The sequence below is a fragment of the Spermophilus citellus genome (assembly GCF_964194105.1).
Source record: "Spermophilus citellus genome assembly, chromosome: 14".
Lineage (NCBI taxonomy): Eukaryota > Metazoa > Chordata > Mammalia > Rodentia > Sciuridae > Spermophilus > Spermophilus citellus.
Window position 1 is genome coordinate 83012072 of NC_138194.1, and position 27753 is coordinate 83039824.

The following is a 27753-nucleotide window of genomic DNA, read 5'->3' on the forward strand; positions in this document are numbered from 1 at the left end:
CAGAATGCATTATAATTCATATTACACATATAGAGCACAAATTTTTCGTATCTCTGGTTGTATACAAAGTATATTCACACCAATTGGTGTCTTCATATATGTACTTTGGATAATGATGTCCATCACATTCCACAATCAGAATTTCTAACCCCATGCCTCCTCCCTTCCCCTCTGCCCTATCTATTCCTCCCATGCTCCCCCCTCCTACCCCACTATGAATCAGCCTTTCTGTATCAGAGAAAACATTCTGCATTTGTTTTATTGGGATTGGCTAACAGTATTATCTTCTCTAACTCCATCCATTTACCTACAAATGCCATGTTTTTATTCTTTTATTGCTGAGTAATATTCTATTGTGTATATATGTCACTTTTTTAAATCCATTCATCTACTGAAGGGCATCTACATTGGTTCCACAGCTATTGTGAATTGTGCTGCTATAAACATAGATGTGGCTGTGTCCCTGTAGTATGCTGTTTTTAAGTCCTCTGGGTGTAGACCAAGGAGAGGGATAACTGGGTCGAACGGTGGTTCCATTGTCACTTCTCAGAAGGTGATATACAATCAATCAACAAATATATGAAAAAATGCTCATCATCACTAGCAATTAGAGAAACACAAATCAAAAAAACTCTTTTAAGATTTCATCTCACTCCAGTCAGAACAGCAGCTATTATGAAGACAAACAATAAGTGTTGGCAAGGATGTGGGGAAAAAGGTACACTCACACATTGCTAGTGGGACTGCAAATTGGTGCAGCCAATATGGAAAGCGATATGGAGATTCCTTGTCCAACCATTCTTCAAGTCTTTGCTTAGAACCTCACCTTTGCTAAGTAGCCTTCCCTGATCATCCTAGTAATACTGAACACTATTCTAATATTCTAGATTTCTGACTTAAGTTATTTATCTCCATGCCAGGATGTAAACTCTTTGAAGGCAGAGAACCTTGTGTATTTATGGACTCTAAATACCCTGCCAAGATTTAGAATTGCCATAAGATTGTATATACTTTTAATGCCACAGGAGAGCTGTGTGGTCTGATACAGTAGCCAGTAGTCAATCATGTGTAGCTACTGACCTTTCAAAACCCACTTAATTTGCATGAGAAATTATTCTAGATAAGATGAACTATATGGAATTTGGTCATGTTAACTTTTTTAGACAATGTTTTCCTGGGAAACAAAATGAACTAAATAACTGAATACTCCAATTTACAGCTTATGACACAACTTTTATTAGAAAAGTTATACATAACATAGCATCAACTATTTTCAAGAACAATATTAAACCCGATAAGCAACAAAAACCAGACTAACAAAATGTGTAACAAGAAACTAATGACCTTTCTATAATCAAACATTCAATTATCTACAATGTCTTTTTACAGAGGGGAAAAATCCATGGTTTACAGGCACATTATATTGAAAATAAAACGGCAATAGCAATTTTATACAATTACCATTCTCAAGAAACTGAATCATTAAAACAGTAATTACGAGTTTACAAATTTAAAACATTTCACATAATTTTAAATTACTGGGTATACACTGAAGTCTGAGTTTCGAAAGTGAGTCTTTTTTTTTTTTTTCCCACAAAAGTGCCAACACTTAAACTAGAACTTTCAGTGTAATTTTTCCCTAAAAAGTTAAGACAAGTTTTGATAATCATAATAGTCACATAATTTCTGGTACTATCTGGTCTGTTAATATTAAAGCCTTTATTTGAATGCTTTTCTTCATTTAAATTATAGGAAACCGGATATAGGATTTCAGTTGCAAAGCTATTAAAAGTTCCAACACAGGAGTGTGCAGCATTGGAAAAAGAGATCAGTACTAACATTTATAATAAATATCAGAGAAGCCATTAGTTTTTACAGCATTGTCTGCTTAAAGGTTAAGTCAATCTGGTGTATAATTTCCCATCAGTCTGCCCTTTTAGTAGGGAGGGGAATTTCTATTTTCATGATCTGAACACTCAAATATATCCAACCACATTTTAAAACTCTGATTTATACCTCCTGGAAGTCACAAATGTTTTAAATAGTCATTCCATTTTAATAAGTCTATTTCTGTTCATTTTGGAGCTGCACTAAAACAATAGAACTCAGGACAGCAAAGTTCTTCATAAAGACTCAGATGGAATGATTTACAAAGTAGACTGCTTTAAACCAAGCCAGTCCTCTTATTGTAGCTGACGGGGATCAGTCACAACACAAATTCACATACATTTGCTCATTATGGAATTATGCTTTCAAGAAGATCTCTGTTGCAGGTACCACTGCTAAGTACAGTGTTTAACCAGATTGCCAGTTTTACTGATGAGAAGACATTTTCTTTCCTGTCAGAGACACTTACCATAGTTCTTAATTAAACTGTCAGGCATTTTCCTAGACAGGTTTTCCTTTTCAACACAGTGATGGAGAACTAAGATAAAAATTATGACTTGTCGACAGTTATTCAACATTATTACATGCACCAATATTGCACACATCTGTTCTGAACTGTTAAAATAATCTTCTGGGTCCTTGGGGGTGCTCTTTTCTCCATCAGAACACAAATACAACCCATATAAGCAGTTTCCCTTAAAGATGAAATGGACATATTTAAAATACTGGGGAAAAAAATGAAGAAAAAAAAGGTAGAGATTTTGGATAGACAAGAACCTAAAATTTTTCTTAAAGGGTTTTTTTGTGTGCCCTACACATGGGGGCAATTTGTATGTACTAGTGAATGAACACTAGCTATAATGCTTCTAGCTCTTCAAATAATATGGAACCTTGGTCCAGGTGTTGCAATGATGTCACTGTATGGTTCTTCCTGTGTCAGCTCAATAGCTTGCTGCTTTTTGAGAACCAAGAAGCTGTAGAACTTTGCTGCAGCCTGTTTTCTGTTTGTGTTTCGACATAATTCAAGCAAACTGATGGATTCAGCTCCAGTTTTGGCAAGAGCTCGCTGAAATAAAACAACAAAAGTGAATTAGAGTAACACACACTATATAGTAGTCATTTAAAAAGGATGCCAATTTTGGTACTGGAAAAAGTGTTGTTCTTTTGGGGGCTAGGGTTGAAAAGGTATGTGAGTGATTCTCATGTTAAACTGAAAACATATAGTACTTTTAAACTCAAAAGCCCAAGGAACAAAGTTGGCCCAGTATATATTATTAAAATAATGTTTTTATTTGGACATCTAATATGGTAATAACAGTAAAATCTAGTACTTAAAAAGTGAGAAAATAGTTTTAAATGTCAGCCTTTAAAAAAAAATCTATTCTAGGAAATTATAAGCAACACACATGGTATTTCATAGATGCTCAAAACGTCTTATCTGTACCTGTTACATTTAAGTCCCAATGGCAATTGACATTGTGACATCTGATGCCACAAAATGGGGAAATATTCTTCTGAACACTTTCCAGGCTTACTCTTGGCCCAACAGTTTGTTTTTAACTAAAATATTTTAAATAATGAGGTTCTCAAAAAAGGTTCACAAAGCTAAGTTTTCTGGTTATAACATGAAACTTTATTTTTGAAGGAACAATGTTAAAAGTATTTGATACAGAATTTTCTTCTAAAATGACATCGGCATACCTGAAGACCATGAAGCATCTGCTGAGTCCTTTTGTTCCATCTCCTTTCTTCTTGATCCTGATCACCCCCTGAAGCGTCTTCATCCTGAATGAAAATAACCACCCAAAAAGCTAACAACACTGCTCTGCTGAAAAAGGAATTATTTCCATAGCTCCTGGATGATCTTAAGTTAACTTGGACCATGTAATCTAACAGAAAACTCACTAGATGCTTAAAAAAAAAAAAAAAAAAAAAATCACTTGGCACTAGTATCAACTTTGAAGTTTGTCTGCACATAAGGTTTTATATTGCTCATGAGGATGTAGTGTACCGCAGTGTGGTCCATAGACGGCTGCAGGTCATCGGTTTTTGGTTATTGGTACTCCTGTCAAGGAACTTTGGTAATGATATAAATCAACTATGCCATTAACTAGGACATTTATTTCAGCTAAATGTGTGAAATGTGTGTGTGTGTGTGTGTATTTGGTGGCATAATTCTAGGTGATTTATATTCTGGCATTTTACCATCATACTATCATGGACCAATACCAAAGGACCTGCAGACTGCTGAGTAATTAGTATTAATCTATATGGTGTATTAAAAAATGATCTACAATCCTTATTATGTTTTACTTTAGGACTGATGTCTAGCCAGGCGTGATGGTATACAACAGTAATCTTAGCAACTTGGAGGCTGAGGTAGAAGGATTGCAAGTTCAAGCCCAGCCTCAGCAACTCAGCAAGACCCTGTCTCAAAATAATAAAAAAAAAATTACAAAGGGATGGGGATATAGCTTTAGTGGTTGAACACCCTTGGGTTTACTCTTCAGTTAAAAAAAAGTCTGCTGCCTAAACAACTTCTTGAATTCTTTGAATTCTAAAGTTGGTGTGAATGTGGGGAAGCAGTTGTGATATTCTCAGGGTACTTTAGCACATAGGCTGGAGTAGCTATGAAACTAAATTTTGGCTTTAAAATAATGTATTTATATTAAAGATAAGCATAACTGCTATGACTGACATAATGATAAATTATAAATGTAAATAAATACCAGTAAAGCCATATTCAATCCATAAACCATTTGTCTTAGAAGAAATTTTTTGAACAGTTTCAATGCTACCTGAAAAACGTCTTAAACTTAACATTTAAGGAAATTAAATTCTAAAGTACCTGTTTTTATTCAGACTACTTTAGCTGAGTCATTTCCTGCCCTGATCTATTTAAAACAAAATAAAAACACAGCCAAATGGAAGATGTTTGGTTATTTAATTTCTAGGCCACAGACAGAGAAGAGGTTATACCAGAGGCAGATGATAACAGAAGAAAGAATTGACCACTGATCACAAGAAAATGAAAAGCAACTGACAAGCGATTTAGAAGTCAAGCAAGAAGTCAGTGTAGGGACAGTCCATGTCCTTCAAAAGCCCATGAGGTAGCCCATGAATTATAGCACATCAGAACATTTGATATACCTAATGATAAATCTATGCCACTAAGAATTTGTTAGTTGAATTCTGACTCTATTTTTCATCACTTTGATGCCCACTATATGAATTGAAGACAAAATATACAAGAAGGTGAAGACTTTTGCTAAATCTGGAATGAATGGGAATTTATTCATCAGATATCTCTTTTATAATTTTCTTACCTCTTCCTCTTCATCATCCTCTTTCTCCTTCTCTTTCTCCTTTTCTTTTTCTGGCAGAAGTTCTAACTCTGGTATTAGCTGACAGATATTTGGAGGTTCTTCTGGGGGTAGCTCTACAGGTGGTATTTCCATCTGTTCTACCTGCTGTGGCTTAAAGCAATAAAAATTAAGGCATTTTAAGATACACATTTTAAGAATAGCATTTTAAAACATGCAAATATAGTTAAGGTTTTCCAGATGGAAAGATTATATCTCCCCACTTTCCGACTATCAAAAATTGATCTGCTTTTTTAAAATTACAAAGTGACAACATTAAATTAGCTTTAAAAAGAAATTAGCCATTACCCTAAAATGCAAGTGTTTGTTTTTTGTACTTTTTAGGAGTCATGGTTAAAAAGTCTACATGAAAAATTTAAAGCTAAGAAAAAATCATAGGCATTAAAAATAAAATAAAGCAAAACCCATTTTCCAATAAACCACATATGGACTCCATGGCAAAATAAAAATGTTAATTATCCCAGTACTATCAAAGGTTACTGCATGAAATCCTTAATGGTAGCAGACAGCAATAAGGAGACCTTTTCTGGGTCTGTTTTCTGTATTTCCTTCTTTTTAGACTTACTGTAAAAGCTGAGAAACATTAAAAACAAAGTCTTTAAGAAACCAAAGAACTATCAGAAGGACAGTGATACTAGAGTCACATACCCACTACCTCTCTTCTCATTATGAGCTCATAAAACTGGCAGTTTCTACTACCAATACCTCTTAATGGAGGCTGAACTAGGAGTCCAAGGTTACCAAAAAAGGACCCCTTTACTCAATTTATCCTATAACTTGAGAAGCCTAAATCAGACCCTACTGTTCCCTCTATACTTTGTTTTCCTGTCCTAACTGAACTTAATGGTAGCTAAGTATGAATGAAGTTGCCAGTTGCTTTACTTTTTTTGGAAAACTATATGCTGATAACTTAATAAGACACCTTAAAACTGCCCAGTATTGGAGACTGCCAGGAAATGTTTGCTGAAGAATAAACCAGAATCAAAGTTCAGAGTCAAGGATTCCACACTGGCCAAGGTTTTGCTCACTCTGGACCTCTTTGAAGCAAGACTATTCAAAAGGAGTCAGGCAGATTCTGTAGACTCCCAGAACACCTTCTCCCACTTAAGGCAGACTACATTCATATCTTCAGCTCCCATCCCTTTCCATTTTCTGCCTAACCCAAGATAATTCAAAAGAACTCCTTAAATACCACTTGCTATGGACTATGAACATCTTCTAATGATGTGCTTACTTACAGGTATCACAGGCTCTGGATCAACTTGTCCAGCTTTTCGTTTAACCCCCTGAGGTGGTGGTGGGGGCATGGCCGACTCATCCAGGTTTGTTCTGCTGGCCTCCATCACTGACTCTTGGAGGCGGCTGGGCTCCTCCAAAATAGGCTCATCTGCAATTAATCATATGAAAAGACTTAAGCCATATAGTTCTGAATAGCATTTTGAGTAATTTACTTTCAAAATTGGTATACTTAGGCACAGGCATAGTTACTCTCAAATTAAGACTACTTAGTTTATAACATATATGTAAGGGGGGAAAAGGTCTTAAAAATCCAAATCTCAGTCCTGAGGACAATCCTTTAGCAGACAATCAAGCCAATTCAGACAAGTCATAACCCTTACACCTTTCTGAACCCAAAGCTTCATATCTAATAAGGTAAATGAGATCCAATGCACTTCCTGTTCAAAAAATAAAGGTAAATTCTGGCATTTAAATTTCTGAGAACTATCTCAAAAGAACAGACCAATAACATCTCGCTGTTGATGCTGCTGTTGCTGGTCCTCTCTAGGAACCTCTGGATTTTCAAATTCTTTGAGGAACTCATCCAAATTATCTGCCTCTCCTCCTTTCCTCCTTTTTCTAAGATCTTCTGGTACAAGTGGTGTAAGACAGCGTGTAAAGAGCTATAAAAGAAAGAAAAAGTAAATATAAATCACTCCAACTGAAAACAGACTGACATTTCTAATATTCATTAATGCTTCAATAGTTGTAATCAGTATGCCATACCATTTTTTTTTACCTAACATTATATTCACACTCTAGTCCACCTTAAAATGACTCCAACGTCAGTTCTCAAATTGTCAAATAAAGCAATCTTCAGAAAAACTAAAAGTAATTTATCCGCTCCCAACCCTTGAGGTTTTAAATTTAAATATTTGTCTATAGTTTATTTTTACATTCATAAACTGAAAATTCAATCCAACTTTTACCATAACAGTTTTCCATTATGCTTTTCACTTAACATATAGAATAATCTTAACTATCATTTAACTATTTTTAATGGTTATAATATTCCTGTGTTTGTGTGAGAGAGGATGTTTCTATCTGAAGAATACTATTTTGTATTTACTGTATTAATATTTTAGGTGACGAACACCTGTAATCCCAGCGGACTGGGAGGCTGAGGCAGGAGAATTCCAAGTTCAAAGCCAGCCTCAGCAACTTAGCAAGGCCCTAAGTAACTCAGTGAGAACCTGTCTCTAAATAAAATATAAGGGCTGGGGATGTGGTTCAGTGATTAAGCACCCACCCCTGGGGTTCAGTTCCTGGTATCAAAAAGGTTTTACCATAAATTTCCTACACTGGAGTATTTTATAGACTCAATCCCAGTGACTTGGGAGACTGAGGCAGTAGGATCACAAGTTCGAGGTCAGTCTCAGAAACTTGGTAAGAACAGCAACCTAGCAAGACCATGTCTCAAAAAGGACTGTGGATATAGCTCAGTGGTAAAGCACCTCTGGGTTCAAGGCCCAGAATCATTAAAAAACAAAAACTTTGTTTTGGAAAGAGCTTGAAATCAGCAGAGGCAGAGAATATTCTATTGCTTAGGAAAAAAAAAATTTCTCTTAAAGTAGCAAAAATTAGAATTATCTCATGGTTTACTCAGAAAATAAAGAATGCAGACTTAAGCACAATACAAATTAAGGAATTATAACTAACAGTTTCTTTTAGGAAGCTGAAAAGAGAACTATTATTAAAAATGTCAGTGGCTTTTTCATATCAGAAACATTCTATCTCTATCTTTTAGAAATGCTGGTGTCACTCATCACTATTTCAGATGAGGTCATGGTCAGTATATTGTGATTTATGGATGAAAATCAAGAAAGATGCCATGTTGTTAAAAAATATTTGATCAAAAATGATTCAGAGGTTTAAAACATTTTTTAAAAAAATATTTATTTTTTAGTTTTAGGTGGACACAATATCTTTATTTTTATGTGGTGCTGAGAATCAAATTCAAACCCAGTGCCTCATGCATGCTAGGCAAGCACACTACCACTTGAGCCACACCCCCAGCTCTAAAATATTTTTTCCCCTCAAAAACAAACAAAAACAAAAAACCAGCAGAAAATATATATAAATAAAAAATTCCATATTACCTTCAGTAGTCTGTTATTCCATAAAGGCTGAGCAGGTAAAGAGAAAAGTTTTTCCACTCCTCCTGTTTCTTTCCACATCATCAATTTCTTGGTAGGTGGTGCCAGATCCAAAGTAGTAACAATATCAGAATAATCACTAAGTTGAGCTCTAATTGTCTTGCTATCCAACTCTTTGACACTGTCAACAATTAGCTTCCTCTTCCTCTTGGCTTTTGTTTCTTTGACTAGAATAAAATATAGTCATTTTCTTCAGAGGCAAGGATAGAATACACCGCAACTAGACTTGGCATGACTATATCCTTCTTTTCTATGCACAGGGCCCTCATAGGAAAGTTAAGCCTCATGAAGGCAAATGTTTTAACTAAGATTCTCTAAGCACTATTTAGAACAAAGGATGGCATATACTAGGTGTTCAATAAAATCCGGCTGAATGAAAATAATATGTACTGAGTTTTAGCATAAACAGTAAAATAATGCAAGGGATAATACACTTTAACCCATATAGCTTTATGCTATAAACACTGAATGTATTACACTGGATTCAAAGTTGGGCTCAAGTCTTAGGTTCTGAAATTTCTTAGTTTCTGAACCTTGAAAAATAATTAACTTCAGCTTGCTTAAGTTGTCTTCTTTTTTAAAAATCTGAAATAAGGCCAACCATTTACAGAAGTTGTAAAATAGCATTGCACAAATGGTTATAAATATTATTTTTATTGGAAAAGTTCTAATTTATATATATGGCAATTGTATAAGCTGCTTGATAAAGTGAACCAAGTCCAAGCCAAGTGACATGGACCTGAAACTCCATCTTAAATAAATACTTTTTCTGTGTGTCTATTTCTTACAACTATACAAAACAGGCAAAATTATCTACACTTAAGAAGCTCGTGGGATTAAATTTCTCCAGATTTTACCCTGCCAGATGTTATACTGCATAACTTTTTATATATAGAACATTTATGAAGTTCAAATAAAAAAATGTAAATATAAGTGATAGTCTGTTACCTGTCCTTCAGGTACTGAATTCCCCTTCTTAAAAGTAAAAGTTCAAGATCTTATAATTATCCATGTTTCCCTAATTAGCATTAGCATCCCATGAAAATAAAGACTTTTCACCTTTATAGCGTTAGTTCTTAAATAGAACTAAGTGAAATGTCCTAAAAAATCTGGAAATGATTTCAAGTATACTTGCCCTACCATCTCCATAAGTCATCAATAAGTTTCACATCCGAACTATGCATCTCAAATTGCCTCTGTTACTCAGGAGCGGTTCTCCAAGAAAATATTGTTGCCCAATGTTTCTCAATGAGCACTAAATTCAGAAAACTCTAATTTTACAGAGTAGCTGTTATTTTCACTATTTTTTAAAAGAGTACTTTCAGGTTGTTCTAGATCGTAGCCCAAATGCACAGAATCTAGAACTTTGGAAGATAAATCGTCAATCTTGTACTTTATTGCAAAATGTCCTGCAATGTTTTCTAATTGTTACACACAATTAGAAAGCTAATATTTTGGGAATTCTATGACACCAAAATATACACAATAGCAGAAAGCTTGATCTATATTTTCATACTTCCAGTAACCTGTATAGATAATTCTACAAAATACTCAAACTATAATTGGATAGAATACAGACTGTGATACTGACTATGCCAAAGAAGAAAGAAGCTTAGTTATCTTCAACACAGGCAGCAGATGATCAGCAGGCAGACAAGAGCCAGAAATAAGATCTTACACATTCTACATGACCGTAAATATCTGAAGGTTTGCTCACCAGTTATATCAATGGGTTCCAAAGCAAATGCTTCTTCCTCATTTGGAACAAGTGTTGTCTGATCAGTCATAGTTGGCATTGGTTCAACAGGATCCACTGAATCAGGACTGTCAGGCCCACCCACTACAAAAACAAATATGGTTACAATAGGCTTGGGTATAATAATATATATCCCTACAAACAGAAAAAGAAATGTCTCTTTGAAACTAAAAGAAACCCCACTAGTACTAAAATACTTTTTCATTTATGAGGCAGTTCCTCCAGAGCTGAACTCCAGTGGACAAGAAAGGGGAGGGACACAGGGTTAAACACATGAGAATTAGAACTAGTCATCAACCATAAGTACTATATTCAAAGACATTTAGGTTCACTGAAAACTAAACCTTTTGGTGTGGTCTTATATGTTAAATTATCTTTTGGATGTCGTATAATCACCCCAAGAATCACCACTGAACATGAAATGCTTACTTGATACATTATCGTCTTCATCCATATCATCGTGTGCAGGCTGCTCTGGCAACATCACCCCTGCCTCAGAGAGGGCGGGGGGATCATCAAAGATACCGCCATCATTATTACTAATAAGTTTGTCATCTGAAATAGGGAATGTAATTTAGCTAAAATTTGAAAAGGAAATGCTACAAGAATAGTCAATCACTGGAAAAATAAAAATTATGTTAAAGTAGATGAAATTTGGGGTATTAAACCTGAAATAAATTTATATGTGTTTCTCAAGGTTCTTCGTAAGCATATAAAATGTTCAGTATACCAAGAATTTGTCATTTATTTTTTAAATTAAGTATCTATTTAAAAATGTTCACTTAACATATATATCAATATAAATAGAGCAGTTTAAAGAAATAGCAAAATTAACATTTTAGGCTCATTGTACAGAACTTTTACTGAATCCATTGATCAAATTAACATATGTACCTAGCTGCTCAAGCAGAATTTTCAACTGCTTCAAAACATCAGTGAATACAGAAATTAGAATAGTCAACTTTCAGTGACCTACCTAATATTCCACCATCATTTCCTTCTCCAAAATTATCATCTTTATATTGGTCTTCATATTCTAAATGGTTAATTTTCTCATTCAGATTGCTGGTGCTCTGTTCAGGTTCTAGGAGTAGGTTAGAAGCACTCGTGCTTACTAACATGTCATCATCCTCAAATGCACTGCCTTCTCTCATTATCTCACGATCATCCATTCCAAAGTCACCTGAACAAATTTGGTAAAGCATTAAATGAGAAAGGTTGGAAACACCACTGTTAAAAAGACAACAACTGATTTATTAGAATTATGTTACACTTGCTTACTGAAATCTTTGAATATTAAAACATAATTTTTCTTTTTTTTAAAAACTAACCCTAGGGGACACGACTATAACAAAATCAGACTTGCATCCAAATTTAGGTTACCCTAAATATGTCAGGTAAACCTAAATATATGTTAGGGTTCATTAACATTCAGACTTAAATGTGGCTTGTTATCAGTTTTGAATACCTAAGTTTTGGACAGTGGTTACAAATACAATTAATTGTTCCAAAATGATTAGTTTAAAGGTGAGCATTAGTTCAATACTGGGTCTTTTCACACAAATCAAAACATAGCTTCTTTTGTGTATGAGGAGCAGGAGCAGGCAAAGAGTGAACTCTATAATAAACTGATGTGTTAATGGAATGAAGCTTAATATGCCAACAGGAAGGCAAATTCTTTTCTTGATGAAAATGAATTAGATGAAACTTCAAGTCTTTGTCAGCATGAATGTAATATTAAGTACATTTTTAAAATTGCTAGCAGTGTCACAACATAATTATAATATTATAATAGCAATTTTTTTCTTTTACCAAAATCATTTTCTTGTAGTATACTGATGTTCCCAACTTCCTCTCTCATGGTTATCTCTTCCACTCTACTCTGGTTCAGGCTGAACTGCTGGGCTACATCAATGTCACTTTAAAAGAAGTTCAAATACATGTTAGATTCAAGTCTCATAATAATGTATTTATAAGGGAAATATATACCCCAATTCTCCCTATAAATACAAACTATCTAGTTTTAGAAGTCTGATATTTAAAACTCAGTATTATTTCAAAAAATTCATGCATGACGAGATCTAAGTTGTATTTAAAGATTTTAAAATCACTGATGACCAGCAAGCAAAATATGCTGAAATCACTATCTAAGGCAATATGCATATACTCTTAGATAAAAAATTAGAAATGATGGGCTACATAGGATGGGTTTTCATCAGGGCCCCACAACTTATTACTACCTGTGAGAACTCTGAAGTTCTTTGGCTTTTCTGAGACTCAGTTTCTCTATCAAAAAATAACCACCTCATGTAGTTTAAAAATATAAAAAGTATGTAATGTTCACCAATCTGAAATACTTCTGGCCAAATCTAGATCATAAACACTTTACACAAATGACTGTTTGCTTAGTAAATAAATAAACAGGATGCAAACATAAAAGGGATGCAAGATTCCTTAGAATCTTAAGACTTATGGGACATATTAACCAAATGCAGTCTGTAGACTTTGTGTAGTCTCAAACTGAAAAGAAAATAAACAAACACACCCAAAGAGGAGAAGGATAAGAAAAAGTCTATGTGTCAAGTGAGGACATTAAATTCTGACTGGATAGTTCATTTCGGAATTACTAGTGTTTAGGAGGTGTGAAGTCACAGGTATGTTTTAAACATCCCTTATCTTTAAATCGAGAAATATTGAAATATTAGCAATGAAGTTATTAGATTATCTTATTTAATTTAAAATAATCTAGTGGGAGTGGGAGGTGAACTTGAAAAATATAGATTGAAAAAAATAAAACTGGCAAAATATTGATAAAGAAGCTATACATGAGGTATGTAATAGTAATTTCTTAGTTGTTCAAAAAATTGCACAAGATAATTTTTTTTTAAATAAAGGTATAAGGAGTGGGGGGAGGCAGAATAAGTGTTCAGCATAACACACACACATACAAAATGAAAACAGATCAAAAAATGTACTCAAATTAGGAGTCACAGATCATTTCAAACACCAGATAAATCTGTTATAAAATAAGTGGTATGGAGGGGTTTCTTGATTAGAAAACCAGTCACATACTCCACACCAAAGTAAAATAATTGATATCATTATATAAAAGTACACCCCTGGACAACTGTTTAGTTTAAACAAGTTTTGGCCTTGTACAAGTACATCAGTATTTTCATGTCTTGGTTGTGTAAAAGTTCATGTCCATGAAATTCTTATAGAAGAAGCACTTTCTAGTTTACATATTTCATATGTCTACACAATCCTAAATAAAGCATATTCATTTTACCTAGATGTTAACTCAATGCTGAAACATTCCAAGGAAAACTATGCATGTGGAAGCCAATAACATGCTTCTTATTGGCCAAGCTAATAATAAAAAAAAAAAAAAAAGAAAGAAAGAAAAAGAGGGGGTAATACATACTCTAAGTCTGGCAGCGGTTGATCAAAGTCATGAAATTCTTCAGGTAAAGTAATGGCATTATAGGCTGCCTCCCGATTTTCTTCAGGCAGGTCAACAACACCTAGAAAAGAAATACTAAGTTTCAAGGCCTAGCTATATCAGAGTATGGATCAAAGAGAAGTGGAAATAATTTCCTGAGGTTATATTCTGAAAAGGTTGACAACATGCAAAGCAATTTGAAGAACAAGTAAGTTTTTATATTATCATAAACATAGTACTATTACAAAAAAAGGTTAAAGCACCAATTATATATTAAGCTGATAGGCCTACAGAAATGATTACAAAAGAATACAATAAACGTTTAAAAGGAGTTTTGGTTCTTTTTGGGACAGTAAGAATATTTAATTTTAGCTATGCTTAAAAATTTTCATGATAAAAAAATTCAAATAAAATGACAGGCATAAGCAGAGAAAAAAAACAAAAGTTACCTACAATAAACACACACTACTGTAAAAGAAAAACAAAACTGCTGGGCATAGTGGCACACACTTGTAATCCCAGTGGCTTGGGAGGCTGAGGCAGGAGGATTGCAAGTTCAAAGCCAGCCTCAGCAATTTAGTGAGACCCTGTCTCAAAATTAAAAACAAAACAAAAAAACAAAACAACAACATGTGGGTGTTGGGGGTTGCTGGGGATGTGTGGCTCAGTGGTTAGACATCCCTGGGTTTAAGCCCAGCACCAAAAACAAACAAACAAACAAACAAACAAACAAACAAACGAAAGACAAAACTAAAAAACATGTTGTTTCAACAAAATGCACACAGAGGCCACATGTTAGAAACTCAAGCATCACAGTATTTGCTTAAATACTTTAAATAAAATCTGAAATCTCAAACATTTATTGTTAATGTAGTAAAATGATATCTAGAATATAACCTCAGTAGAAACTATTGTATAAATCACCTGTTTTTTACATTTGGATTATTTCAAATAGAATAAAAATTTCATCAATGCTCAAAAAGTTACAGAATTATTTATTCACAGAAATACCATGGTAATTATTATTAAGATTATTTGGGAAAAATTTAAAATCTTAAAATTATCTTTTCTCAGTTATCTTTAAGAAGCAAATCATCACATAATAATCAATTTTCAAAATTTCAACCTCTGATGACAATTTTATGTATACTGTTGAAAAAAAGGATAAAAGAATTACTCTACAGACAAGACAGATGAAGTAAAATAAGTTTCCTTTGAAGCAGTGCCTCCCCAAAGCTTGTGCTATTTTTGAAAGGTTCCTGTATTGCAATAAAAACAAAACATGCTGAACTAGAATGTTTAGCAGTTTTCTGCACAAAACATGGTAAATTCCAAAGTTTAAAAAAAAGGAATAATACCTGGCCGAAAAGCCATCTTTATCTTAATGAATGCTTCATTACAGTCTGCAAGCAGATATTTGGCTTTCCTGTGATAGATTCGAACTACTCCCAGCAAGAGATGTCCTGATGTTCGCAGTGCCATCTTCACCTTCAAATGAAACATTAATATTAATCTAATTTATAGTTAATTCTATAGTTTTAGAGATGAGTATGCTTTGAAGTTTGTACTTTGTTATGTACACGGAATTTTTACTTTCTCTTTATACCTTTTATCATTTAAAGTTGCCTCAAAATCACCTGATTTTATTTTTTACTGTCTTGACCTATAAATTTCTTCAATGTACCTCAAAGTTAGATTAGGCAGATGAATAATAGTAATTTATAATTTAACATAGACATGAAGATAGTTATGAAACAGGAACCATATCATTCCACAGACTATGTCATTAAGCACAGTTTTGGCAATTACGAATAGAGCTGCTAGAAACCTATTCATAGGTTTTTGTATAAATGCAAGTTTTGGACTGCTTAAATACCAAGAAGACTGACTGTTGTACAGTTTCATATGAAACTATCAAACTGTCTTATTTTATCTTACTGGTACTGGGGACTGAAACCAGGGGCACTTAATCATTGAACCACATCTCCAGTCCCATTTTTTATATTTTATTTAGAGACAGCATCTTGCTAAGTTGCTTAGAGCCTTGCTAAGTTACTGAGGCTGCCTCAACCGCTAGAGCTGCTGGGATTACAAATGTGCCCTAGCTATCAAACTGTCTGTACAACATCTGTACAACATCAAATCCCAAGGAAAATGAATGAGATTTTTTTGTTGCTCCACATCCTGACCACCATTTGGTGTTATCAGGGTTTTGAATTTTGGTTATTCTAATAGTGGTATCTTGTTTTAATATGCATTTTCTTGATAACATGATATGGCAAATATACTGGTTTTCTGTGCATTTTCTTTGGTAAGCTGTTAAAAGTTTTCAACCCTTTCTGAAATAATTTTTTTCTCTATTGTTGAGTTTTAGGAGTTCTTTGTACATTTTGAATAGTCCTTTAACATATATTTTTACAAAGATTTTCTTTCTTTCTTTTTTTTTTTTTTTTTTGGTTCAAGGAACTGAACCCAAGGCACTTAACCACTGAGCCATAGCCCCAACCCTTTTTATTTTGAGACAGGGTCTGACTAAGTCCTTAGGGCCTCACTAAATTGCTGTGGCTGGTCTTGATCCTCCTGCCTCAGTCTCCTGGGTCACTGGGATTGCAGGTGTGAGCCACCCTGCGGGCTTTACAAAGATTCTCTATCAGGATTTCATTCTCTTGACAGTGTCTTTAAAAACAGCAGGTTTTTTTTTTTTGGTTAGGAATTGGACCCAGCAACTCACATAGATAAGCACAATGCTTTATCTGAGCTTCACACCCAGATCCCAGAAATTTGAATGTTAATGAAGTGTAGAGAATAAATTCTTTCTTTGATGGATCACGCCTTCAGTGCTGTATCTTAAAAGCTATCATCAAATTCAAGATCATTTAGATTTTCTACTATGTTCATTTCTAGGAGTATTATATTTAGTATTTTACATTTAAGTCTATGTCCCACTTTGAGCTTTTTTGGGGGGGAAAGGAGTAAGGCCCTATGTCTAGGTTCTTTTCTTTTGCATGCTGATGCTCAGTTGTTCCTATTCTTTGAAAAAGCTTTTTTCTCCACCATTTCATTCTTTAATGGTTGCACTGCATAGGACCAGAAATAAATTTCAAAAATTAAAAATAATGAAAACTACCCAAAACAAAAAGAAAAAGGTTAAATAAATCATGTACAAACAAAATAATAATTTCTGGGTCCATAATTCCTTATCTAAAGTCCTAGGGGCCAAATGTGTTTTAGGATTCAGAACATTAAAGGTAATACAGTATATATGCCATATATTACAAAATTCCCAGGAGGGTCTAGAACAGCCCCCATGATCACAAATAGTAGTTCTTTCTACAGTGAACTTATAAATACTTAAGTTACTTCACCTTAGCTGAGGTCAAGTCTGTTTCAAATTCTGCATTTAAGTTCTTTGGATATAAGACTAAGACACTATAAATCACAAGCATTAAATGAGGTTGAACTATGAACATATCTGTTCCCGAATGCAGTATAATTACAGAACAACATAATTCAGTTTGTTTGTAAGGGTTTCATTTCACTAAAATTTTCAAATTAATACTGTCTTGAAACATAGGAATGTCTTTAACACTAATAAACCCCACAGCTACAACTCTAAAGCCAGATAAAATTCCATATACAGAAAATAAAATATGTATTTTTCACAACTTTTCAGAGTAAGTCCATATACAGACACTTTAATTCTAAGCACAAACTTTCACTTCTCCCACCTAAAAATATGTATTTTTTTTTTCTTTGCAACCTACACCTCAGATACAGTCTTTATCTCTAAGATACATAAAGAAATAAAAAAACACCAAAAATCAAAACAAAAACAAAAAACCCAAATAACCCAATCAATAAATGAGCAAAGGAACTGAAGAGACACTTCACAGAAGAAATATGATCAGTCAACAAATATATAGAAAAATGTTCAACATGTCTAGCACTCTAGCAATTAGAGAAATGGAAAATTTAAACTACAATGAGATTTCACCTCACTTCAGTTAGAATGGCAATTACCAAAAATACAAGTAACTATAAATGTTGGGAAGGATATGGGGAAAAGGTATACTCATATATTGTTGGTGGGACTGCAAAATGGTGTAACCACTCTGGAGAGTAGATTTCTAAGAAAACTTGAATTGGAACTACCATTTGATCCAGTTATCCCACTCCCAAAGGAGTATCAGCATACAATAGTGACACAGCCATATCAATGTTTGTAGCAGCTCAATGCACAATAGTTAAGTTATGGAACCAACCTAGGTACCCTTCAACAGAGGAACGCATAAAGAAATAATGGTACACATACTCAGCCATAAGGAATGAAATTATGGCATTTGCTATGGATGTTATTATCATGTTAAGTGAAATAAGCCAATCCCCCAAACCCAAAGATCGACTGTTTTCTCGGATATATGGCATTGGGTTAGCAGAGGAAAGTTCATGGAATTGAAGGGTGGGTAGTGGGGGGAAAGGAGGGAGGGATGGGAATAGAAATATAAATATGTGACCAGTATAAGTCTACATATTATGTAAAACCACAAAAATGGAAAGTTATACTCCATGTGTGTATGACATGACATTTACATATTCATTCAAGTATATATGACAATCTACTGTCATATATAACTATAAAGGACAACAATAAAGATTAGTTTCCCTCACCAGACCATGAACAACTTGAGAATGGAGCTGTGTCCTCTCATTTCTGAGGAGTTTACAGTTTCTGGCATTCTGTATTCTCACACCAGAAATAAGTAGTTAATGTATGAAGGTTAAAAAAATAAAAATATGTATTTTTCACAACTGTTCAGAGTAAGTCTCTGCTACACCCTTGGCTTTTTTCCTAAGATTTGCTCTTCTGGCAATAAAGAACTACTCTTTACTTAATACGTTATGCCAACACTGTCTCAACTGTCATTCCTAAAAACAATATTTCAGAATGCTTGTCTATACTGCTATGATACAGAAGGTTTTTACTACATAGGAAAGTTGGTGCATACATTTTGTCCATATGTACACATAAATATGAGGTACAAAACAGGACCTCTAACACACAAATATAAATAGATATATTATACAAAAATTACTTGGAACTCATTTGAGATAATATTATACAAAAATTACTTAGAACTCTTCATGTTTTTTAAGTCCACATATCTGTTCTTCATTGAAATAATTATGATAGGTGATGGTAAGTGCACCTCATGTGCTTTAAAGTTCCTTTCTTGATATAGTACCGATTCCATATTACTTTAAGTTGTACTGTTTGTGAAATAGAAACCTGGGTACTACTGCTTCAGGCACTTTTAGAGGGTGTTAATAACAGATCAATAAACAAGACAAAGAAAGGAAAGGACATTCACAAGGCTTCCATCCTAGTGAGAGACAGAAAGTAATTAAGGAAGGGAGCAAACAGTCCATGGAATTGTGTCATTTGAAAAGGGCACAGCAGGTATAAATATCCTACCATGAAGAAAAAGCTTAGTTAGTATCTTTAAGAAACACCAAGTAGGTCTGTGAGGTTGACGTAAAGTAAGTTGTATATAGGTATTTACTGGGTAGATAAGATAAATCTGGCCCTGAAAACCTTTTAAATTAGTGAGTCCTTTATTTTGAATATTTTGAAAATTCCTAAATCAGAAACATTTACATACTTATTTATATATCTAGAAAGTTAAATATAAAATATTTGGATAATGCCCTCATCTTATGCTTATGTACCACTAGAATAAGTAAATGAAATATCAGTGTACTTACAAAACTTTTAAAGACAATATTGAACTGTGATCATACTAAATCAGATAAGACAAAAGATAAAGGGATACTGGAAAATCTATGGAATTTCCTTGTCTCTGATATACATAGATAGATGATTACCTAATAAGTTCTTTTTAAAGTTCTATTTCACATATTAATAATCAAAGTGGATAAAAATATCAACATCAAACATACCTTCGGTGAGATGATACTCTCCACGCTGCTCTCTAAATTACACTCAAACACATGGGCTTTGGTTAGCTTCTTATCCCAATGGGCCGCTAGCCAAATTTTGGCCAGAGGCCCTCTTTTACTGAGAACAAAATGTGCGTAGAACATTGTTCTGGTTGCCTATGAACTTCAAGAAAATCTGAGGAGAAAAAAATTTAATGTAAGTACCATAAAACAATTGAAATATTTCTTAAAACACAGAAATAATAATAATAAAAAACCACACCATCCAAGTTTCTTATTTTTAATATGAGATACAAAATGTTTGAAAGCATAACATGTATTTCACAAAACATCTTATTGTTTTAACTCAGAGTGTAAAAAAGATCCCAAAATATTAAGAGCTAAAATGAAAAGGGACAAATGAGTCAAATTGCTTTTATACTTTGTTATCTTAAAAATGGTCACCAGAAAACTCTTTTCAAAAGTTCTATCAATTTCTAACTTGATTATTAACAGTGGCAATAGTTTGCTTATTGCACCAAAACTACAAACTTTATTTTTCATGGCAAGAAAAAAATGTCTAAGAGATATTCAGGCACAGATACTAATGTGGAAATGTCCATTTTTAGAACCCCATTGAAAACTTGAGATTCTCATCGAATGTTCTGTGTAATAATTACTACTTTGTCACACAGCATTGTGCCTTTTGAATTTCCATAGTCGGCCAAGCAAAACTAAGTAGGTGGGTGCTCTCGTTTTATAGGTGGGTATTTTAGAAAAATTGAGGCTCAAAAGAGTATTATTTATATAGTTTTCTTATTTCAGGACTTTGAAAAATACTTGTCTGCTCCAAATTACAAGCGTGTCAATTTTCTTCAGCAAGCTAATGTATTAATATATAAGAAAAGCAGCCCCCAAACTTGGGCCTGGCGGAGTACTGTGCAAAGTGATATTTCCCTTATTTAATATCCCTCTTTCATAGATTACCAAAAAAAAAAAAAATCTATTTTGACCCCCAAAAAACTGTCTTGGTCTAAAATGTCCAAATGTTCATGATTAGCAAGATACCTTCTAAGATGCCTTCCTTTTTCCATAATGGCAAGCACACCAATAATACATAAAAAGTACTTACCAATTTTAACTTTAATTTTGAAATATAGATTCACAGATAGTTATAAAAATAGTAGAGATGACCCAATACCCTTTATCCTATGTGCCCCCAGTGGCACTATCTCATGTAACTATAATTCAGTATCAAAACCAAGACAATGATATTGGTTCAGAGTGTTATGTGTAACTCGATGCCATTGTATCACATGTAGATTTGTGCAATCACCACTGTAAATAAGATACAGGATCATTCCATCACCACAAAACTCTTCACACCTATCCCTTGCTCCCCACCATTCCTAAGCCCTACAACTATACTGTTCTCTACATTTCTGTCATTTTGAATATGTTACTTGTTGCATTTACCAATAGTATATTTCCTTTTATTGCTGAGTATCATTCTGTGGGATAAATAATATACAACAACTTTCTTAGCTGTTCACCTCCTGAAGGAGGCTATTGGCTATTTAGTTTTGGGTATTACTCATAAAGCTACTATAAATATTGTGTGCAGACCCTAAGTTTTCTCTACAATAAATGTCCTAAAGTGTAAGAGCTAGGGACTATGACAAGTATATGTTTAGTTTTAGTGAAATTTTAATGCAACTACCAAAATTATTGTGAGATTTTCTTCTTACAACTATAGACAATATTATTCTAAAATTTATATCACGAGACAAAGAAACTAGAAAAGATAAAACTATTTCAAAGATGAAGAATAAAATGGAAAAAATTAGTCCACATGATTTTAAGATTTATCGCTACAACAGTCAACATTGTGATGCTGGTAGAAACAAACACAGATCAATGGAACAGAATATCAAACTCAGAAACAGACACAAATAAGCCTGATATTTTACAAAGATACAAAAGCAACTCAAAGGAATAAAGAATAGATTCAACAAATGGTGTTGAAATGATTGAATGTCATCTATAGTAAAACAAACACAAACACCCAAACCTCAAATATCATCAAAATTAATTTGAATTAGATCAGACTTAAAATTAGGAAACATTTAGGGGGAAACAAAACAAAACCACCTCTGGTACCTAAAGCCTGGAAAGAATATTTTTTAGATAAAAAAGCATATCAAAATCCATGATGGAAAAGTATTCAATAAACTGTTTTTCATCAAGTTATAAACTTTTGCTCTACAAAAGACTCCATATAAGGGTATGCAAAGACAAGCTACAGACTGTATTTGACTAGAACTTGGATCTGGAATATGTAGAGTTCTCAAAGCTCAAGAACAAAAAGAAAAACCAATCAAAAAGAACAAAAGAAATGAAAAAATCCACAGAAAAGGATATAAGAACATGAAAATATTACTAGCCATTAGACAAATGCAAATTAGAGCCCAGTGAGTTAGCATAATACACTTATTACAGAAGCTAAAATAAGAAAACAGAAGTTAACATTGAATGTTGGGAGAGTGCAAAGCAGCAGCAGGATCTCTCTTATGCTGCCTTTAAAAAAAAAAAAAAGGATTCAGAGAAGATCTTGTAAATTTTAAAATAAAAAGTAACTTATTATATTTTTCAATTAAAAATGTGCCCATTCTTTCCTTATAAAGAAAATCTTACAGTGAAACACATCACAGGAAGAGATTTCACATATGTCAAAAATACCTGAGAGGATTGGGCATGGTGGTCAAAGAATAACATAGTCAGTTTTACCTCATCTCCCATTTTCTATCTTTAATAACAATGGGTCCTGAAATTCTCATTCTCTGAGCCTAATGCTCCCAGAGGATCATTAATCACTGTAGGCAAATTTTCTGTAAAGGAAATAAACAGGCTTTATCAATTCCTAATAGTGTAATCTCTTTCTCTCAAATTTGAAGTTAAGAACTAAGGAATACTATATCAGGAAGAATTCAGAGCAAATGCTCTAAAATGTTTCTCAGAGTAAAACGTAAGCCTCCCATACAAGTATTATAAATAAAACCTAGAGAAATTTATAGTACCCAATATGGCAGCAATGTTTTTAGAAATGTAGTCACTGTCATGAAGCCCCAAGTTCCACCATGGAAGCAAAATACTGTGTAACAACAAGAACAAAAAACTTCTAAAATGCTGTCTTGACATGTGACAACTACTAAATACATATTTAATGAATAAGTAAATGAGGTACACCAAGTGATCTCATAGTTGACATATATAAAAGTTATGGAGCTTTTAGAAATTAAAACTACTGGCACTTTTCAACAGGTGTCAGTAGTTTACAGCCAACATTTCAGCTGCTGGTCAGAGCACCATCTCTAAACTATCCCAGCTATGCAGAGGCAGTAATTCCTAAATAGATGCCTTCTTGGCATAGGACAGGGGAGGAGCCATACTAAAATTAATCTGGAAAACAATTAGCAAGAGGAAATCACCCTATTAACTAAAGGAAGCAAAAGGAACAGTGGTAGAGCTGCTACCAACTTATATCTGAAATGAATAGAAAATTTAATTACTACTACTTTTTAAAATCAATTTTATCTTGGTAAAACCAAACTTAAAAAAGAAAAAAGTTGGTTAATCTGTATAGGTTATGAAGATTTTAAAATTTGGTAATCCTTTACAAAAGACCTTAGCAGAAAGTCTGCATTTGACAGCAGAGCAGAGAAAGGGGGGGGGGGGAAGGTAATTTTCTTAAGATTATTTCAAAAAGCAAAGTCAAACTGAAGCTCATATTTCTTCTATTATGTCAGTGATCACCAACACTTCACTCATCTATTAGGATAGTGGCAGTATAAACAGTACCATGCCTTTTAAGGACAATTTGACAACACCTCCAGTAATCGATGTAAAAGATGTATCTAGAAACGTATACTATCAACCACACACATAAAAACACATTAAAAAATTACTATGCCCCAAGTATTTTATGTAACCAACTTCTAATAACTAATACGCATAACAAATACTAGCCAATTTTACATATGAGAAAATAGAGCAAAGGGAAGAGAATAAATGTCACATAAAAGTATTTCATGTAAGTGGAATCTGAACTTCAGTGCCCACACATCTAACTACAACACTATTGCCTTGCAGCATAACTTTCAATAACATAATAATAGAAGTAACCTACCTAGCCATCAATAAGTATCTTGAAAATTAATACAACTATATAACAGAATACAGTGCAACTTTAAGCAATAATATATAATTTGTATTAACAAGGAAAAATCTCCAGAATAAGCTCAGGATACTTGGTGGAGGGGGCAAGAGAACTCTGTGATGTGTGTGTTTATGTGTGTGCACGTGTGTTTATAACCATTTATATTTTCAGATCCACATCCTCAGATTCAACCAATTGCAGATCAAAAATATTTTTTAACAAAATGTGTCTGTCCAGTAGATTGGGAGGGGAAAAGGGGTCACTGGGAACTGAAACGGACCAAATTAAATTTCACGCAGTATTATCATATACAAATGGAACCAACTATTATGCATAACATACATAAGTATAACATACTAATAAATGCATAAAAATGACTGTATTGAACATATACAAACTTTTTCCCCCTTGTCATTATTCCCTTAACAACACAGGATGACTCTTTACATATCATTTACATTGTACTATGTATCACAAGTAATCCATAAATGACACTGTATGTGGAGGTTGTGAGTAGATTACATGCAAATAGCATACTGTTATATAAAGGACTTGAACATCCACAGATTTTAGTATCCTGGAGGTGGGGCCTGGAACCAATCCTTTGGATATCAAAAAATGATGGGCCCTCCCAATTTTTATTTAAACACACGTATATAGATATTGTGGGGTTGATTCCAAACTACTGCAATAGAGTCAACAAGTTTTTTGGTTTCAAGGTACACAGGAATGTTATGTTTACAAAACACTGTAGTCTACTAAGTGTGCACTAGCATAAAGTCTAAGAAAACAATTAGATGTCTTAATTTAAAAAAACGTTTTGTTAAAAACTGCTAATGATAATCTGAGCTCTGGAAAATAGTGCCTATTGACCTGCTCAACACAGGGTTGTCACAAATCTTCAACAGGATTAAAAAAAAAAAAAAAAGCAGTATGTATGATGTATGGCTATCTTTTTGACCTGTGGTTGACAGAATCCATTTATGTGGAATCCAAGGATGCAGAGGCCAACTGTATACATTTCCAAGCACCTGAGTAAGCAAAAAGTATCTGTGGGATATACATGAAACTGGTGACAACAGTTACCTCTAGAAAGAAGATTTGAAGGGAAAGTCCTATGCTTTTGTATATGTGTTTGTCCATACATACACATGTATATACATTAACTTATTTATACATAAACATTGCCCATTTAAAGTAGAAACAGCCACAACTGGGAGTTCAGACATAATCCAGCTTTGCCATTAACCAGTAAGTTAAGTTAACCTCTATGTAGCTCTGTTTCGTTACTATAAGAATGCAACTATCTCCTTGGGAAGTGGAGGGTGGAGGAAGGCATTTCCATCCAACCTTGCACACTAGAGCTCTGTCCCTTTTGATTCTAACATTGACCTAGGGTTTTACAGTAAGAATAGTCCTAAATTCAAATTCAACTCCCTACTTAGTTGTTTTGCAACAGCGAAAAAGTTATTTGACATCTAAGTTTTAGTTTTCTCAACTATACGGTGAGGATAATATTCACCAAAACGATTAATAAAAAATAAACACATCAGCATACCTAACACAACGCACCACAGCAGATGCAAAGAGTGACTTTAAAAAACCATCTTGTAGCAAAAGATTAACCAGTCAGCATGATTATGCCTATCTATGACAATTAAAATATCATAATTTTTACTCCTCAAAAATTGGAAATTTCCCAATTTACTACATTATAAGATTTATCAGAATCTGTTCTGCTAAACAGGAATTCATGAGAAAAGATATTCTCAACCGTATGAGTAATCATACAGCACTCTAAAGGGAAAGTTTAATTCTAGAGAATGCTAATGTACTGCCTTTATAAACACAGAAGGGTAAAGGTTATAAGCTCTACTAAAATTCTGACTTGTATATACAACGCACTATTAGTTATACATTGCTGTCACCTCAACTATGCAAGCTCTTGCTAATTCAATCATTGGATATGGCATACGTTCTCATCAATGCTTTCTCCAAAATAATTAGATGTTTCCAATATTAGTGGTATTTTTAATGAATCCAACTTATGAAAGCTCAGTCGGTTTCCAAAATTCTTTAGATTCACACAGTTGGCAATTATTCTCATATTAAGAAACTGGGATGCTTTTGAAAACAAATTCTACCCAATCTAATGAGAGCAAACATTAACTTTCGCTCGTAGAGAGATGATGAGCAAACCTTTACCAGAAACCCTTCAAACACCGACGTGCTTTAGAACGCTTAAGACAGCCTAACAAATCAGAGTGACCAAACAAACCCTCCAGGGTTTCCTTCTTACAAATTTGAAGAAGGCCGCCTAAGTCTGGCAGTACAACCTGAGAGTGTCACTCCAGAACATCACAGATCATTCGCAAAGCCTCTCAGCGAGACGAAGAAGGCATCAAAGCGTCTCCCAATCACCCGATATAATCAAACATTTTAAGAAAGCGTTCAGAAAAGTTAAGGGGGAAACCAATTACGCTCACGTCCCAACAATCGGAAGCAACTTCCCTCCGTCGCGCTTTCTACTGGTCGGTCCAGTTTTTAACATCCCCGACGGGGGGGGGGATCTAAAGGGGGAGGCAGTGGCTGGCGAGGGCCCCACCGCCCTGAAGTCCACCGTGCAGCAACGGCAGGGCCCGCACGTCCCCGATCCACATCGCAGCTCGGCGGACCGCGCTGCCCCTCCGAGCTGGCAGCCTGGACCCGGGCCTGCCACGCCTGCTCACGCCCCAATCCCGCGTCTGCCCAGACAGCCATTTTCACCGAGGAGTAGGCGGCCCGGTCCGAGAGCGCGCTGGTTCAAACCTCCTGCCCTCCCTCCGCGGCCCAGGCTTCCTCTGCTACTCAGCTAGAAGAGAGGGGCCGGCCCCACCAGGGACGCGCGGAATAACGGCTTTTGTAGTTTCAGAATGGAACCAAACCATTTGTTACCGAACAGGCGATGATGCGGGCGGGAGCTGTGCGGGTCCCGGCCAAGAGCAAGCCCGGAGCTGAGATGTCTGGGCGGGCGGGGGGTCGGGGGCACGGCGGGACCAGCACGCAGGGGCACCGCAGGCGCTGCCTGGTGCCTAACTCTCCCGCCCACCCGAGTCCCGCTCCCCGAAGGCAGCACGGAGGGGAAGGGGTGTGGGGGAGGGAGCCGAAGGACAAGAGTCGGCCAAGCCTCTTACCTTTGCTCTCCGCTGGGAGCTGGGCGGTCTGGGTGGCCTGGGGAGGGGAAAAGGGTTGGGGGAGGGGGCGGGGAAAGGGGGGAGCCCTAGCGAGGTGTAGCTTCGGAGCAGCTCCCGCCCGCAGCCACAGCCGCCGCCTCCTTTCCGATTCACTCAAACAAACAAGATGGCTGCCGTTACACCGCGGCTCTTCCTGCCGCCCAAATCCTCGGTTCAAATCGGCAGGATGTTTACGGTCAAAATGGTGCCAGTGCGCCTGCGCAACCAGCCTGCGACTCTGAAAGAGCGACGCAGGCGCAGCAACCATTTCCTTTTCTTTGGAACCCGCCCCCTGGCTGTGGAGCCCGGAACTGAGCAGGCGCAAAGGTGATTCTCTAGCGACGGGGTCGCCATTGAGTTGGCAAACTGCGCACGCGCAGGGCTGCCCAGTAAGTTGAATGTTTGAAATCAGGTTGATTCTTGCGTTTGTTTTAAAGAAAGGGTGTGGAGCTTTGTGTGCGCCCTACCCCAGAATATATTTTAATG

The 27753-nt window shown here is 35.1% G+C and overlaps 1 protein-coding gene across 1 annotated transcript; it reads right to left on the bottom strand.

Moving 5' to 3' along the window:
- Window positions 1-1203: 1203 nt before the first annotated feature.
- On the bottom strand, window positions 1204-27441 carry RAD21 (RAD21 cohesin complex component). The gene is made up of 14 exons (XM_081265814.1): window positions 27229-27441; window positions 19861-20035; window positions 15261-15390; window positions 13885-13984; window positions 12273-12379; window positions 11437-11643; window positions 10890-11015; window positions 10422-10544; window positions 8648-8871; window positions 7012-7171; window positions 6509-6657; window positions 5214-5363; window positions 3589-3672; window positions 1204-2953 (listed from the first exon to the last, which is right to left on the bottom strand). The coding sequence occupies exons 2-14, from the start codon at window positions 20002-20004 to the stop codon at window positions 2762-2764; spliced, it is 1896 nt and encodes a 631-aa protein (XP_081121940.1). The 5' UTR covers window positions 20005-20035; window positions 27229-27441; the 3' UTR covers window positions 1204-2761.
- Between the last annotated feature and the right edge of the window lie 312 nt (window positions 27442-27753).